General features: G+C 55.9%; 1 protein-coding gene across 1 annotated transcript; it reads right to left on the bottom strand.

Annotated features, from left to right (window-relative positions):
* Window positions 1–4,849: 4,849 nt before the first annotated feature.
* INKA2 (inka box actin regulator 2) lies at window positions 4,850–16,779 on the bottom strand. The gene is made up of 2 exons (XM_032881449.1): window positions 16,457–16,779; window positions 4,850–5,916 (listed from the first exon to the last, which is right to left on the bottom strand). Exons 1-2 carry the CDS (start codon window positions 16,490–16,492, stop codon window positions 5,089–5,091), a joined length of 864 nt encoding a protein of 287 aa, XP_032737340.1. The 5' UTR covers window positions 16,493–16,779; the 3' UTR covers window positions 4,850–5,088.
* Between the last annotated feature and the right edge of the window lie 934 nt (window positions 16,780–17,713).

Genomic DNA, 17,713 nt, shown 5'->3' with positions numbered 1-17,713 from the left:
TCGAGGGGTAGGCACCCCCAGAAGGGCTCCCTGCCTCACAGTTCCTCAGAGGCCTGTATCTGACCAGAAGCACAGATTCTCTCCTTCAGAGAGACCTGATGGTAGGGGGGCAGGGACCCTACCTAGAAGGGGAGGAAGAAAGAGGAGGGCTCAGGAGGGGACAGAATGCAGACTCTGGGATGTTTCAGGGACACTGCCAAGGCTAACTTCACTGTGACCGCTGGGTGTGCATGCGGCAGGATTTGGGGGGAGTTCATCTGGAGCTTGGAGGCCGTGGGCAGAGGGCATGTCCGGATGCTTGAAGGGCAGGGAGAGAAAAGCAGGTACTAAGTCCTTTGTCAAATTCAGAGTGAATCTGGGAGAGTTCTCCTCATCCTCTTTGTTTTAAAGTCTTGGGTAGAGGAAGCAAGAGGGAGGCAGGGACATCCTAATACTACTACAGGGGCGGGGGGACTGCTGTCTGGGACACCTGGCTGGCTCAGTCAGTAGACTGTGCCACTCTGGATCTCAGGGTCCTGAGTTCAAACCCCACGTTGGGTGTAAAGCTTAGTTTAAAAATAAAAGTAAAAAAAAAGAAAAATGGTACCAAGGGGGTAACTACAGTCTGAGGTCCTTATCTTGCCCCATTGCCTGGATCTACTAGGCCCTTCCTCCATGAGCACCATCCCGAGCCCTGAGACTTCCTGTGACAGAGGGTTTCAAGGAACCTCTGGCCCCCTCAGGGGGAGTGGATCTTAGCAGGACAGCCACTAGCCCCTTTAAGCCATTAGTCCCCCCGGGGTGCCTGGGGGGATGGTAGGGGATGAGGTGTGGAGCTTGGCAGGGACTCTAGGGACCAAGGCCTTAAAGAGCAGAGAGCAGATCAGGGGCTGGACTCTTCTCAAAGCCTCCAGAACTTGGCTCATTCAACTCTCTAGTGCTTGCCAGAAATGTGAGGACCTGTGGGTTGACTGTGAGGGACAGTCAACTGTCCCTCACAGCTGGGGACAGAGGGACTGTGATGGACAGAGGGGTGTCAGTGTTCCCTAGAGCCCATCCTCAGGCATCGGGGTCCTCAAGCACCATTTCTGCGCTCACTGCCCCACCCCCCGCCTGCTGCCCTCTCCATATACACCCTCCACACACCATCCTCTATGAGAGAGTGTAAATTGCTTGTCATTCGGCAAATAGCAGCCCACCTGGCTTGTATTTTTACCATGTACAAAAACACTGTAGAGAAGACAATAGAGAAACCTCTTGTCTTCTCTGATCCTTGCTATAGTATGGTGAGGTAATAGGGTCAGGGTACACTCAGAAGAGGAAACCAAGCCCCAGTGAAAGTTTTTGTTTTTGTTATTTTCAACGGTTTAGCTCTGGTTCACATGGTTAGTGCCTGAACCAAAGGTCAGGCTGTCCAGTGAGAGCTTCTGCTGTGTTCTAGATGGTGTGTGTTACATTTTCTAAATCTGCAGCAGCCCTCCATTATCCCCATGCCATCGACAAGACAAATGAGGCTCAGAGAGATCAGGCGACATCCTCAAGCTGACAGGGACAGAAATGGGTCTCCTGTCCTGTTGGGACACCTCATCCAGTGCTCATTCCAAGGTACTGGCAGAAGTGACTTAACTGCTTTGGGGGAGGGGGGCGGGGGACCTGAGGTGCATTGAAAGCTGGAGATAGGCCTCTGCTCCCCAAAGTCACAAGCTGTGATTTTGCTTTTATGGAAGCCCTGTAGGAAATGGGTGACTTGGGAAAGATGGGGTGCCCCCTCCCTAGCAGGGAGCCAGGGGGACGTCATGGGGACAGAGCCAAACCAGGTCTCTATTCCTCTGAAGTTTGGGTTCAGGTCTCAACCTGAGGGGTGGGTACAAGAGAAGTGCTTGGGGGGCTCTCTGGGAAAGAGGGTCCCAGCCCTGACGGGTTGGAAAGAGAAGAGAAGGAGGAAAGGTAGGCAGGCCCTGTTCTTCCAGCTTCTGCTTGAGGTCAGGGAACATCTAGAGACACGCTCTGGCCACAGAGCCACAGAGAAGCAGGTGGAGGCCTGAGCAGATGTCTGGGCCAATCAGGGGTCCCCTGTACCTGCCAGGGAAGTGGGCCAGGTGTGAGGCGGGGCTCCATGCCAGGGAGAGTATTAAATGAGCTTCCAGCTTATTTGCATATCCTAATTAACCATAAAATGAGCCCCAGGGGCAGAATTAAGCTGTCAGTTTCCCTCTGCTTCCACTACCTCCCCCTCATCCCGCTGCTCCCCACCCCTACACCTCCCTGCATCGCTTAGGTCCCAGGCATTCCCATTCACCTCTCCCCTCAGCTTCAGTGAAATACAGTCTCCATCCTGTCACAACAAAAGCCCAGAAAAAGAAGGAAAAGGAAAAGGTGGTGGTGGTGTTGGTGATGTGTGTGTGTGTGTGTGTGTGTGTGTGTAAAAGAACTGGCCATAGCCTTTCATTAGCAAAGCATGACCTCGTGATGAGGGCATTACACCAGCCCAGTCAAGACCAGGGCAGAATTCCCCCCACCGGACAGTGAGCATTCCATTTATTATCCATGCATGGATAATATGGGGAGGACAGGTTTTGTTGTTGTTCCTCTTGACTTGGCTTTTGGAGCAGAAAGGGACACTTCATGGGGTAGTGTGAAAAACACAAGGCTGGAAGTCCATCGGGACCATTTCAATCCCAGCTCTGCTGTGGTGACCTTGGGCAAGTTGCTCAGCTTCTCTGAGCATCTCCATGTACAGTGAGAGGACCAGCAGCCACTCCCAGAGTGTGGTTGAGAAGGAAATAAGAATGCAAAGACGGCGGGTGCCTGATGCCTGTGAGTTCTGTTGGCGGCAAATGTCACTCCTGTTTTGTTCTGGCTCCGAGTTAAAGTGAGTTTTCATGCCCTTGGAACCCTTCTGGCCAACCGATGGGTTGGGAGTTGCTTCTTCTCACTGAACCCCTTGGGCTGGGAACCGGGTCCTATTCCTTGCTGTTTTTAGGTCCTGTCGCGGTGCCTGGCACTGGGAGAAGTTCAACAAAGTTTTGTTAAATTGGTCTGGATTGCGATGACCCGTCCACAGAACAGATGAGTCACAGATGAATGGCCAAGAAGGGACCTGGTTTCCTGTGGAATCATTCTGGATGAAGAGCTTGGTGACTTCACCACGGCCCAGTGGGAGGAATCTTCTCTCCCTCCCTCAAACACACACACACACACACACACACACACACACACTTGAACCCACATGCACCGCCCCACCCCCCAGCAAGGCAGCCACAGCCGGTGGGCTTTCCCCCAGCACTGAACTGGAGAGACAGGAAGGATGAGCAGGGTCTCGCTCTTCCAGAAAGGGACGGCTCACCCGGCAAACTCCAGGGAGAGTAGAAAAGGCCGTTTTGCAGCCAGACAATGCTGTTTCAAATCATGGTTCTTCCATTCGCTAAAAAGCCCCATCTGGGGAGCCTGGATGACCCCTAAGGGCTTCCACTGATTTACTGGGAAGGCAATCCTTCAGGGGGTCATTCTGCAGTTTGAAAGGCATGGTTCTGCACACTGCCTGGCAAATAGCGAGCACTGGAGAAAATAAATAAAATTAGCACCTTCTGTCTGGTAGCCTCCGCCACCAAGAACTAAGCATCTCCCATGTGATTGAGTGGGGCTCTGAGAGTGGCCCTAACTGGCCCCGACCCCAGCTGTGGAGCTGCTGTCCTAAGCCTCCTCCCTCCTCCATTTCAGTCTCCAAGGGTCCAGGATGCAGGAAGAGCCTTTCTTGTTATTTTTCTCCTCCAATTTGCTGTTAATGCTCCGAGGGCGGGAAGGCGGCTCGCCTCTAATTGCAGCTGTCACCCCCCATCAGGCGGATGGGAGCTCAGCCCGGAGGGGCGAAGGGAGGAGACGGGGAGGGCTTGCAGGGCGGGCCCGGCCCAAACAGAGAGCCACATTGTCTCTTCCCAGCCAGCGGGCGTTCCCGGCGGGCGGGAGCCCGGCAGCTCCCCAGGGAGCGCGGAAGGCCACGTGCGCCCCTCCAGGAAAGCTCTAGGCGCCCCGGGCTCGGAGCGGAGCTGGCGCCCGCCTGGCCCTTCCCCTTCCCCGCCGCCGCCGCCGGCGGTCTGGTCCAGCGAGACGGGGGCCTCCGCGTCCAGGACTGAGGGAGGCCGCGGGGGTGAGGAATCCAAAAGGGGCGCGATTCGAAGGGGCGCACCTTCGCCTTGCTGGGGGGCCTCCGTGGGCTGTGTCCAAGTGCGGGTTGGGTGCTGGAGGCGGGGTGCTGGGGAAGGAGCGCGTGTGACTCCAACGCCCAGCGGCTGCCCTTCCTGACAGACCTGCACTGGCCTGCCTCCTGCCCGCAGGTGGCATATCTAGGCTGGCTTCCTTCCCTGGAAAATGGGATAATAACTGCCCTCCTTGCTTACTCCAAAGGAAATAGTGGATATGAAAAGGCTTTCCAACATTTAAAGTGCTTTACCAGTATCTTTCCTGTGCTTTTGAAAAAACATGGGGTATCTCAAGCCCTCCTGTAGGTACACTCCTTATTCCGCCCATTTGTCAGGACCCGGCTGAATGGGCTGAAATCTTAAAGGCAACAGGGGTGGGGGTGGAAAGTTCCTCTCTGTTGATCCCAGTCCCAGGAGGGCCTGGATTTCATGCCTGTACCTGGGGCAGTGCTTCGCCAAGGAAGCCAATGGTTATAAGGTTGAGACCACAAAAGATAGGTCTTTATTGGGGGCCTCTTTGGGGGAACCTGAGACCCCAGTGCCCTGATCCATACAGAATGTTCAGCTGAGGTCTTTGGGGGCCCTGAAGGAATGTCAGGATTGCCTGGTCTCCTCTCCCTGCCAGTCATTGTCACCTGCAGCCCCAAAGTGAGCACTTGTCTCTCTCTCTCTCTCTGTCTCTTTCAGTCTAGGAGCCCTCCCCTCCCACCAGCCAGCCCCCACCACGGCCTCTCTCAGCCACACATCTGTCAGCCCTACTCCAGACACTCTTGCTGCTTCTCCCTCCTTTCTCGAGGAAAGGAACTCGGAGTCAGGCTTTCAAAAGCCACAGTGCCCACATGGCATCTTCCCAGGGCCCAACACCGACACCTGGACCTTTTGGGTTCAGTCAACTTTCTGTCTCTAGGACTCAGACCCAAACAGCTGTGTTAATATCAAAGCCAGAAGGTGAGGGTTCCAGGGCCTTGGGGCAGCTTGTGGAAGGACTTTCCCCCCTTCTGGGCTCTGCAGGGCCTGGGAAGGGGAAACGTCCAGAGCCCTTGGAATGGCTCCGCTTCTTGACCTTGTGTGAGCGGGCGGCCCTGGGCTCCGAGGCCGTGGGCGTCACCCAGCCCGGCTTCTCCTTCAGCAGCCTATCTCGGTCGGGCCGCACACTGCGCAAGAACTTCCTAAAGATGTTTGCCGTGAGGGCAAACCTGCGGCCCAGCTCCCGGGACGGGCCCTTCTCCCCTTTGGGCTCCCCTGCCTCTCCTTTCTCCCCACCCTTCTCCAGTTCTGGCAAGTCCAGCCAGTTGCCCACAAGGTCCGCAAAAACGTTGTCGCCTAGTACCAGAGGTTGGCGGTTGCGGCCCCGGGACATCAACGTGGAGGTCCAGTCTTCCGGTTCCACCGGCTCTCCCCCCGGCCGGGCCCCGCTTCGGTGCTCTGGTAGCTGTGCCCTGGCCAGGGGGTCCGGATCCCGCCCGCAGACACTCCTCTGGGATGTACACTTGGCGCCCAGAGAAGGTTGGTTGGAAGGGGAGCAGGCTGAAGGCCTGGCAGGAACTCTGCCACCCTCCCATGGAGGGGGCTCGGGCTGCGTCTGCGGGCTTTCCGAGCAGCCGCGGGCAGGACTCCCTCCGGAGACCTCCAGCTGTTCCAGTGCCGCCTGCACCTGCAGAAGCTTCAGTTCTTGCAGCGCCCCCATCATGCTGTTCATCTGATCCTGGAGGCCATCACCCACCTCCTTCATGGACATCTGCAGGCGAGAGGGAAAGCGCAGGCCCGTGAGCCGCGGGGACTGGGGGAAGGGCTGCCCTTCACCGGCTGGAACCTAGACCCCCCACTGCCCACACATGTACCGCCGCCCACTGACCCCACCTCCACCGGGCCCAGTGCAGAGCAGCTCAGAGCCGGGAGAGGAGGAATCTTAACGCAGACACGGCTGGAGAACAGAAGGATGAACGGCAGCGAACATGCTAAGGCGGACGCTGTCCTCAGCCACATATATGTGAATATAGATAACACAGGGATCAGTTAAGCTGTCTTAAAGAAAAAAATTTTATTTGTTTATTTATTGACTTGAGAAAGAGGGAGAGCACAGAAGGAGTGGGAGAGGGAGAAGCAGACTACCCGCGGAGCAGGGCGCCTGATGCAGGGGCTCGATCCCAGGACTCCAGGATCATGACCTGAGCCGAAGGCGGATGCTTCACTGACTGAGCCACCCAGGCGCCCCCAGCTGATCTGCCTTTAATCTCAGCAACCAGTCTGTGAGGTAGGGACTGGTCTCGTTGCCAAGTTACACATGAGGAAGAGGAGGCACGGAAGTTGCTCAAGGTCACCTGGACATAAGAGGTGGACCTGAGACCAGTTCAAGGGGGCACGCGGTCGTGGTGGCCATCCTTGTCCTTTCATGTACTGTGTCCTCTTCTCCCCGAGCCTCCCCGAGATGATGACGATGATGGCCACGATGGTTTGCGAGATTTTACTATGTAACAGGAATTGAGCTAAGTGTTCTAGGCCTGTCACCTCTTTGGATCTTCATATAAACCTTATGAGTTTGCTATTACTGCTCTCATTTTAACAAGTTAGCCCTTGGGTGGGGCGGGGTTTGTGTGTGTGTGAAGTAACCTGCCCAAGGTCATGCACGCCCAGCTCATGCTGCTGGGACTCAAACACAGGACGCCTCACTCCAAATGTTCTGACCCTAACTAAATGACCAAGCCTGCTTCAAGATGGTGGGGCTGGGGAGCTGGGCTTTGAGGCTACTCTGCCCTCCGAGAGGCAGTGGAGAAGGGTGGAAAGGGATGTGAGGGCAAGAGAAGGAGCTCAGATTCCCGAAGATAAAGGGTAGGCTGGGGGCTTCCTTTCACTGCCGTGCACATCTGGCCAGTCAGGAAAGAGAGCTAGATTTCCACCACTCTTCCCACCCCTTCTCTGCCCTCCAGACACCTGTCCTCCCTCAGCTGCTCTTAGACTTGGCTCCCATGCTCTTCCTGCCTTCTCAGCCCAACTGGCTCCACGGCTCGGGCCAAGAGTGGGGACACCGGAGGCCAGCTCCCCTGTCCCTTTGTGGGCGTCTAAGGCCCGGGTCCCAGGTGCCAGCTGGAAGGGACTGAGAGGCTGACTTGGGTGAGGGCCGAGTTTGGAGGCTGGGCAGGGGATGCGTGGTCTGATAACATTCACAGTCCAAGCTGCCTTGGTCCCGCCAGCTCCCTCCCCAGATCTGCTCATGTTACCAATAGCAGACCTCGAGTGAGGGGACCATCTGTTTCTTAAGCCCCCCAGAGACCTGCTGGGATCGTCTTACCTCCCAGCCTGGTCCTAATGCACAGAACTAAGCCCACAGGGCAGAGAGCTGGAGGGATCGGGAGCGGAGGGGCAGAGGCGCTCAGGACAGCACTGGCAGCTGACCCTTTTAGGCTCTGGGTCAAGCCCTCCCCTGTCCATCTCAGCCCTGACAGGGGCAGGGCACCACACCGGGCTCTCCTGAGCCAGTGGCACTGACGCCCGGAGGACTAACTGTCCCTGCTGGCAACCCTGGGATTTGCCGGATTGCCCTGGCGAGCTCTCTCCGTTTGAGTGGTGGCTACAGCAGGGAGAGATGCAGCCTGGGAGGTGGCCGTGCTTGCCGATGGCCCCTTGCTCTGACCTCTTTGGCTTCCAGCCTCCTGGCCCCTTCTCCTTTTGGAGCATCTGGGAGGACCCAGGGCAGAATCCGAGCAGACCCTAAGCCTCAAACCAAACTCCTCCAGGTCTCTAACTGCAGACTGCTTCTCTGACTTCCCTTTTTCTGCCCCCTCCTTCATACCCTTTTCCTCCTCACCCCAACTGGGATGTCAGAGTCCCTTTTGGCTGTTCTACCCAGTGCCCCTATTCCTATCCCCAGATGTCTCACATCTGCTTTTCTGTCTCCTGGAACGCAGAAGCCTCCTGGAAGGCCTTCCGGCCACCAGATCAGTCTTCCCAGCACGCTCCTGTGATCATGTCACTCAGAAGCGTCTCTCTGTCCCCCACACTGCTATCAGAACCTTTTCAGGGACACAACTCAAATGCCCTTCCCTCGAGTGCTACTCTCCTCCCCGCCCTGGCATCCTCATATGTGTAAAGGCTCAGTTGTTCTCAAAACATTCATTGAGCGTCTACCATCGAGGGCAGGAGTGGAGATCTACGCATGGTTAGGTCTCCCCAGAACCTCGCTAGCATCTTACCGCTGCCATACACCCAGAAAACAGAGTACCCCTGAACGCCCCAAGTCATCTCTCCAGCCCTGCTGCCCTCAGGCAGTAACACACTCCACAGGGGGGCAAGTCAGGGATGTGGTTCAGGGCTTCATTTCACCAACGGGCCAGGACTCTGAGCTTGCAGGCTTCCCTCCAGAAGGCTGGAATGCAGTCCAGGTCAGAGGCAGTGGGAGGAATGAAATGACCCCATTCAATCTCTTCCAGTATGGAAAAATCCCGAAGAAATAATGCTGACATTTTGTACGGTTTTCCAGTGAGAATGAATGTGTGCGTATGTATGAATTCGGGCCGGCCCATAAAACAGAGGCCCCATTTAAATAAACAAGAGGTGAAATTTTACTCCTATGGAAAATCATACTCTGCACTGGTTAAGGTCTTGGGTTCCAGAGACAGATGGCACAGGGTTCAAATCCCAGCTCGGCCACATAGTAGAACCTGTGTGACCTGGACAGGCTATTTAAATTGTTTTTCAGTTTCTCTGTTCTTCCACATGGGAATAAGAGTTTCTGCCTCATACAGCTCTCGTCAGATGAGGCAAGGTCACTGTGTTTACGTGTGGCCTGGAGGTGAGTTCTGGTGGTTATTGTAAGACTTCCTAAGAACGTCCAGAACACTTCTTCCTCAGTGGAGCTTAGCACGTAGTAATAATAGGACTCCATTCATCTACCCGGTCCAATCAAGGAGAAACACATCTCTTGTCCTGTCTCTTCTGCCCCACCCCTGCCCCCCACAGAGGGAGTACCGGGGAAGGAAAGGGAAGCCCCACATCCTCTTGTCCATTCTCAGGACGGCTTGGTTGGCCAGCCACAGTGCTGACACTGAGGGCAGAAGGCAGCTGTGAGAGGGAAGACCAGAGGAGAAGGAAGTGAGGGAAGTGGGGAGGGTCAGGGGAAGTGGGGAGGCCGGAGCATCAGCTGGGTGTTGACTGAGAGAAAGCTGCCTTTCCCAGCCCCAAGGGGAATGATGTCACCCAGGGAGAAAGAGCCAGAGGGCAAGCTACTGTCTTCTTCTGGGGCGTGGGACCTTCTCAGATCCCAGGGTTTCTCTTGCCTCAGGAACACAAGAGGGAGGAGTGTGGGCTGGGAGCAAAGGAGAGGGGCCAAATCAGAGAAGGTCCCAAACTAGATATTATCGACACTAAATCCCAATCCCCAAACTGCGGGGGCTGAGTTCCTCTCTGGCCTCCCAGTGCCAAAGCCTCAGGTCCTTCCTCAGGACAGGGACGCAATCCTGCCCAGCTTGCCCTTAGGGGCCAGTTGGAAAAGTCCTTAGAGGGTCTACTGGTTCTGGTTAGTCTGAACGAGAGTGGATCTAGCAGCCTGCCCTCTGTCCAACCCTAGTCATGCTCGCTGACGCGCACACATGCCAGAGCGGACCTGCTCCACCATCGGACATACTACCCCTAACAGCACATCACAGAGACGGGTGGGGGTCTCCTTGCTGAGAAAGATCGTGAAGGTCTCACCACCCTCCTTGCAAGACCCCATATGCTCACCAGCCATCTCCTACCTCCTTGACACTTCCTGGGCCTCAAAATGTTTCATCCTAAAAGTTTTCTTTCATTTATTCATTTGTCAGTGAGAGAGAGAGAGAGAGAGCGAGCGCATAAGCAGGGAGAACAGCAGGCAGAAGGAGAAGCAGACTCCCCACTGAGCAAGGAGCCTGACTCGGACCTGATCCCAGGACCCTGGAATCATGACCTAAGCCAAAGGCAGGCGCTTTAACCAACTAAGCCACCCAGGCCTCCCTTCGAAGTTTTCTTCACATCACACTTCAGTGTCTCCCGATGCCGTTCAATCTTTCTCTGTGTGTGAGAGCTGGATGGCCCCTGGGCACCCCGCACGGGATCCTAGCTGCCTAACTCAGAGGAGTCCGGCCAGCCGTCAAGTGATAAGCTCTTTCCTCCCGCCTCGTCGGACCCCCAAAGTTACTCTGGCAGACTGGGGACCACACGGTACAGAATAAGAAACGGGATCTGAGATGTTCATTTTCTCCCCCGATGTCCTTCCCTAGACCGCCTTCACGGTTTTCACCAAATCCACGTAGGACCTCCTTCCCTACTTGATGGTGCATGTACGTCTGTTCGTCTAAATAAACCGTCTTTAGGCAGGAACTTACATGAAGTGCATATACTTGTCATAAACAGATGGTGACTATCTAAAACTACAAGTTTTTCATCGGAGCGTCGCGTAATGTCACCCAGAGGGCCTCTGGTGCAAAGGCGGATCTATGGCCTGGGGTCCGAGGCGTCTTCGTGGGAGGACTGGGACCCCAAGCCTGGCCCTCTTACTCCAGTCCAGTGGGCTCCTCGTGCCATCACGATGTGGCTTCTCAGCCCCATGGGGCTGTTGTGAGAAAAAACCAGGGTAGTCAACGCGACATGCAAAGCACAATTATCATCCCTTGGGGAGAAAGCGCACGAAGCCTTGGAGGGGCTCCAAGACTCAATTCAGCTGCTTTCCCCTGACGGCGCCTCTTCACTGAATCATCTGAAGGAAGAAGGGCCGTCTGTCTGGAGCTGAAGGGGAAGACATCTCTAGCAAGTAGACCCCACCATCCTTGACCTGCAGCACTGTGCCCTCCAGGGCTAGGTCAGCTGCCCATGGACAGCACCGTCCCCCTTGGCACTCACTGGGCCTTTTTGATATGGGAGGCGTGGCCATGGGAAAGTGACACCAGCATCCTCGGCAACCTTCCCAAGCCCTCTCCTAGGCCCCTGATGGATCCCACAGCTGTGCCCTCCAACCGTCCATCTCACGCCCTCTCCCAGCTCAGCCGGAATCCTTTGACACAGGCTCCGGCTTTGCCCGTGGACCTGGCAGTGTGCCCTGCCTCGCTCCCCCCACCCCCATGACTCACAAGACCCCCACACAGATCCTTTCAGCCCCTCTGGAAGCTACAGGGAGGTTCAGGGCCGGAAATGGGAAAAGCCCTGCTTTTGCCAAGTGGCCCATTCTCCAGGCCAGTGAATAGGGACCTTCACAGTCCCCTGTTCTTGGCTGCAATGAGCAACAGGAAGGTAAAGAAGAAACTGTGCCAAGAGCTGGAGGAGGGCGGAGGGTAGAGAAAGAAGGAAGTGTGACATGGATGAGCCCACTCTCGGCTGAACCATCTACAGGGGGCCATGGGCTCGGGCAAGAGGCAGACACGTGAAGAGGGGTTCCCAACGCTGCCTCCCCTGACCAGCTTTAGCTCCTCTCCACTGCAGGCAGTCCAGTCACGACCTCCAGAAGCTACCTCCCTTTTCTCCTTTTCCAGTTCAGGCCTTCCTACTCCCCTGTATGGGCTTTGCTATCACCACCTAACTCAGCCTCCTGCTTCGATTTCCTCCCTCCTCCCCTCCACCCCATACCACACATCTCTTAGATGCCAGAGCCAAACTTTCATCCTGCTTCTCCCAAAGCCCACAGAGAAGGGCAGGCTGTTTAGCATGGAACTCAAGGCCCCCATAGGCTATTCACAACAACACTCTCAGCCCTGTTGCTCACTGTTCCTCTGCACGTACCCTATGTCCTAGCTAAAGCTTCTGTCATCTTCAAACATCCCTCCCTTTCCATCTCGGTGCTTTTCATTCCTGTTGCTTCATTATCTATCTGGAATGCTGTTTTTCTCTTGGTCACCTCCCTGCTGATCCCTCAAGGTCAAGCTCAAATGCTCCCTCTCTACAGAGTTTTCCCTGATCCCCTGGCTGGAGATAATTCCTCCCTTCTCGGGGCACTGCCCCGTGCCTCTATGTAGCACGCAGCCTCTATTTCTGTACTGAACATATGCCTACACGTACTGGTTAAGAGTCTAAGTTCTGCCGTCTGAATGGCTGGGTTTGAGGCCTTGCTCTGTCACTTACCAGTTCTATGACCTTGGCCAAGTCACTTGACCACCTCATGTCTCATCTGTGGAATGGGAATAATGGAAGTACAACTTCTTTGAGTTGCTTTGGCAATTAAATGACATAATCCATTACATGCCTGGTGTATGGATAAGGGTTAACATCAGCACATGTTATTGTTATTATCTCCCTGATTGAACGGCGGGTTCCTTGAAGGCAGGATCTCTGTCTGTTTGTATTTGTGACCACAGTGCTAGGGTCTGGCCAGGTGCTTTAAACACTGGATGAGCTCAGTTAATGTGTCCTGTGAATGAGTGACTCACGCGGACCAGCCTGATCCATCCGTCAGGACAGTTAGCACTGTGTTACGTGCTAAGGACAGATAGCCGTTATTTAATCTTCACGGTGGCTCTATAAAGCAGGTATTTTAAAAAGCCTGCTTTAGAGACACGTGGGTGGCTCAGCCGGTTAGACATCTGCCTTCGGCTCAGGTCATGATCCCCAGGTCCTGGGATCCAGCCCCACATTGGGCTTCCTGCTCGAGTGGAGCCTACTTCTCCCTTTGCCCGTCTTCCAGCTTGTGCTTTCTCTCTCTCTCTCTCTCTCTCAAATAAGTAAATAAAAATCTTAACAAATTTGTTTTAATTTTAAAAACCTGTTTTACAGATGAGAAAACCAAGGCACAGGGAGTTACGTAATCTGCCCCAAGTCCCACAGTCCACACTCCTCCCTCACTGACCCTACCCTATTCTTCACCCTAGATCTAAACATCAAAGGAGGTGACATTAGGAGATTCTTGGCAAAAGCTTTTTTCTGCCTCAGGAAATTTGCTCTTTGGTCCCAAGAGCTGAAGGCTGTTCCTACTGTATCTCTTCTGTCACCTTCTTTTGTCCTTATCTTGCCTTTAGGCCCTGGTCTGCTTCCGCATGTCAGAACCTCTTGAACTTGTGGCCCCTAGTGGCTAGATAAATGCCTTCTAGGAATACTGAGTTGTCCTAGAAGGACCTTCTCCAGTCCCAGGGATGTCCCTCTGCTGCTTCATCATGCCTCAGCTAGGACAGGCATTCCAGGAGTCAGCCTCCATCAACCTCCCCCTCCTCCAGGAAGCCTTCCTGGCTTAGCTGGACTTCATGAGCCCCCATCACTCAGCCTTGCACACTCTATTTGCTCTACACTGGTATTGACTCAGGAGGAACAGCCTGTGAGCATCTTACATGTGCTTCTTCTGTGTTCTTGTGTCTACCCCCATTTGTTGGAAGCCCTCAAGGGAGCAGTGTGTAAGAACAGCTGGTCCCAAGGCCTTGTGTTCATGCAGGGCCCCTCTCTGGTGGCTGGAAAGGAGAAAGCTATGTTCTCTGCTGAGTTGTGGCAGCCCGGACCCCCTCATACTAATGAAGACGTGTGTCAGCTGCTGTTACTTGCCTGCCCCATTTCATCCCTGCAACGGACCCCAGTCCCCTTCCAGGAGCGGGGAAAGGGCCAGTCCTCTAGGCATCAACCTAACTGAGCCAGGATCCCCAAACACTTTGCCTCCCCACAGGGCTCACTTGTTAGAGTGCAATTTTCTGCTCCGAGAAATTGAGAAATTCTGCCACTTTGGTTTTCAGGAACACACTCTTCTTGTCTAGATTTTCTGGGCCAAGGACAGGGCCAGGATGCAGGAGAGGGACCCAGAACACCCTTGACAAAAATAATGTCACAACTTGTTAATGCTTCCTTCTCCAGCAGTTTACCCAGTGTCTGTAGGACACACACTTCTTGAAGGGATTTGGTGGCATAAATGCATGTAGAACTTGACCAGTATAGCATGCGTGCCATTCCTGGGCATATACTAACTTAAGGCAAAGCCAGGCAACACACAGTCCTCCTCAGTGGCAGGGAAGAATCTGCCCGAAATAAACACCGCCTGCCACCACCCTCAAAAGCTCATGACATAAAACGCCTGTATGCCTTTCCCACCCCCTTGCTGACCTGGGGTATAAAGAAACAAACTCTTCCTATCCTAGTCACAGCCAAGCTGCACTGAAGTCAATCCCCACAGTCCTCAGAGGAGCCAGAGGGCTGAGCCTGGGCTAACTCAGCTCTACTTTCTTCTTCATTCCCATTGGGGAAACTGAGGCACTGAGATATGGTTCAGCTACCTAAGCACTGGGCTGAGATGTTGGGGAGTAAAGGGAACTCTAATACCTCTGCCTGTCACTGCTCTGTCTCATTTCTGGGCAGCCTGGCAAGAGGGGAGAAGGAGGGGCAGTGTGAGGGGTGGGGGAGGGGGAGGGGAGGGTGCTGAGCTCTCCCATCTGAGTGTCATTCTGGGCCCTAGGCCAGGCATTTGGCTTCCTCTCCAAGAGAGTCAAAGGCTGAAGCTGCTCAGACAAAGGGCCAAATGAAAGCTAATGGGGAGCTTGGTGACTTCAGCCTCTCCCCTTCCTCCTTGCGGGGACTAGGGGGCTCAAGTCCTTGGCAGGAGAGGGTGCAAATCAAGACCTGGAGCTCAGCTCAGTGCAGATTCCTATTTGCCTTTTTTTATTCTCCTGGCATCCTCAGACTATCTTCCTCCCCTCACCCCCTCCCACCTAGGGTGCTATAAAAAATGCAAATCAGTAGGATTTTAAAATTCAAGCCTATGCCAGGAACACCCACAAACCCTCTATTAAGGCAGATCCTGAGGTGGGTGGTGTGGTCCCAGATTCCAAGCATAAAAAGAGGACTCTATTAGATTCTTTTTTCAGCATGGGCCTTGGACTTCAGACATGATCTGTGATGACCTTGACCTTTCTGATCTTGGACAAATGAATGGGAAGAGTCAGAATTATATATGCGTGGGCTGAGCCTGACCATCCCAAACTGACACGGGAAGCACGGGAGAACCAGCATGGGAAGGGCCAGGATGGAAACTCCTCTGTCCCTCACCTAAGCAGCATTTCTCTGGATAACTTTCCCATCTGAGTGTCACCACAAAAAGGGCTTGAAGAGGAAGTTCCAGAGAAGTGACCATTGACCTGAGAAGGCAGACGCTGGAGTGGGACAGGAAGAGCGCCTTCGAGCCTTGACCAGGAAGCATCAGTGAGAACACCTGCTCTGCGAGCTGCCCTCCCCCCAAACTGGCCCCAGATACAGCTGCCAAGTTTGGAGGGGTGGGGGTGGGGTAGTGTAGAGTTTGCAGGAGCTGGACAGGATGTCATGGAATCTGGAGAGCCACGGATCCAGGTCTGCTGTTGAGAGCCTGGGTGCCCCTGGCTCTGGAAAGAAGGAAGAAAGAAGAGGGGAGAAAAGTGAGACCGAGGAGAGGTCCACTCCAAGAGAAACTAAAAGGAAAAAAAAGAGGTAGAGGCAAAGGAACAGGAAGGAATTGGATTGAGAGAAAGGTGGGCCTGGGGGCCAAGGTGGGGCGGGGCGTGCATATCTGCGTGAATTCGGGTGGTTGCAGGAACAAGAAAGATGGCAGGTGTGTGTGCAGGGTGGGGTGGTATATGAAGTCGGTGAGAATCAACCTAACAGAGCTTTGGGGGCACCCATCCCCCTACTTGGGTGATGCCCGGTTCCCAGCCCGAGCTCCTTCTCCTGACCCCTGCACCCTTGGCCTCCGCAAGCTCCTTCCGCACTCCCCACGCCCAGCCCTGACATCTGGTGGGGCCCCCGCAGCTCCGCTTGCGATCTGCCAGGCGGCGCCCCTCCTCCGGCGCGGGGCCCTCCCCCGCCCTTCCAGCTGCCAGCACCCCCTCCTTGCTGGCAGACAAGCCCGGGCAGACAGCCGGCCCGGCCTGCCCCCGCAGCCGCGCCAGCTCTGCCAAGCCCGGCGGGGCTGGGGGCCCCAGGCGGTGCCAGCTCCCCGCGAGCCAGCGGTCCCCAGCCGCCCTCCGGCCCGCGAGCGCCCGGCCCTGCTCCCGGCGCCCAGCCAGCCCCGCGGGGGGACCCCGAGCGGTCCCAATAGCCGCCCGTCTGGGAGTGCGCCCCCCGTGTCTCCCGCCGCCTTCTCTGGGCGCATTTCAGTCTGGGTTTGGGTCGCTCGGTCTCCGTCACTCGCTCGTGTCTGCCTCGCTCTCTCAAATCTTTGCTCCAAGTTTCCTCGCGGCCCTTGCCCTCGGAACAGGCCCTGCCCTCAGCCTGCCCGCCCGCTCCTCGCCGGCCTTCCTCCGCCCTCGCACTCCCGGCTACCCCGCCCGCGGCGGGGGCCAGGTGCGGTCCGGGCGGAGCAGTCCTCCGGGCCCCGGCGCCCGCGCCGCGCTTACCAGCTCCTGTTTGAGGCGGCGCAAATAGCAGTCCATTTCCCTGCTCTCTTCCTCGTGCGCCCATTTGCCGGGCTCGGCTCCTCAAGAGCGTCCCCGGGTGGGAACAGCTGGCCCGGGCCCCCGCGCCCCGAGCCTCTCGCAGCGCGGAGCAGAGCAGAGCCCCGGCGCCCAGGCCCGGACTTAGAGCTGCTTCCCCGGCTCTCGCGGCGCGCGGTCCGTGCGGGGGGCGGAGGAAAAGTGGGACAGCCTATGAGAATTCAGGGGGGATGCCTTCAGCCAATGAGATGGGCGCACCGGGGGCGCGGGCTGGGCCTCGGCGAGGGGAGCCTGCCGCGGGCAGTGGCACGGAGCTAGGACAGCGGCGACTGGGGGCTGGCCGGACGACACCTGGTCCCCGCACGCACGGCGGGGGGTTTCGTGACGCCAGACTGTACCGACGTCCCCCAACAGAACACGTGATCCCCGTTTGGTCACAAAGAGAGAGCACCGTCTTACGCGCGCGGGCGCTGGGTAGCGGTCTCAGTAAAAGGCCGAGTGCCTTAGTTTCTTTCAACCTTGTTTCCCAAACTCCGATCAGAAAAGGAACATCCTCCACCCAAGCAGCCAATCAGCAGCCCTTTTGAACTCTGGAAGTGTGCTGGAAGTCTGGAAGTTTGCGTGTACTTCACTTCCTAGTGTAGGGTCCCTCCAGCCCTACTCCTCACCGGTGGAGCTGAAGAGCCACTGTTCGGTCCATTTGCTTATTTAACTAACACATGACCGAAGCAGAGGCTCTGCTGTATTCCCCGCCAAGTGTGTTAAGTCTGGGGATACTGAATGAAGAAGACAGGGAAGGAGGTCTCTGCTCTCGAGAACAGGCATGGGGGAGGGGTAGCGAGGGATAGGGTAGGTTAAAATAAACAAACACGGTAATCTCAGGTAGTGATTCTTGGTGAAAAAAAAAGGGGGGGGTGGACAGGGTCATGGGATGGGGGCTGCTTTCGATAGGGTGGGCAAGGAGGGGAGGAATAGCCCCTCTCTTCCCCAGTACTCCTCCAGCGTCAGTTATCCTGACTGTTGCTCTAGGGAGGAGGACGCAAAGTTGCTCGATCCTATTCAGTGGACAGGGCCCTAGCCCGAGCCCGAGCCCGAGCCGGAGCCGGAGTCGGAGCCGGAGCGGGAGCTGGGGCAGGTGGACCTGAGAGGGGCCGCAAGCCGGCCGGGCGTCCCTCCCCTCGGAGCTCCGGACCCGCCACGCCAGCCGCAGCGCATAGCCGG

The sequence above is a fragment of the Lontra canadensis genome, unplaced genomic scaffold (assembly GCF_010015895.1).
Source record: "Lontra canadensis isolate GAN:19392208 unplaced genomic scaffold, GSC_riverotter_1.0 scaffold75, whole genome shotgun sequence".
Lineage (NCBI taxonomy): Eukaryota > Metazoa > Chordata > Mammalia > Carnivora > Mustelidae > Lontra > Lontra canadensis.
This window is presented reverse-complemented; position numbering and strand designations above follow the sequence as displayed.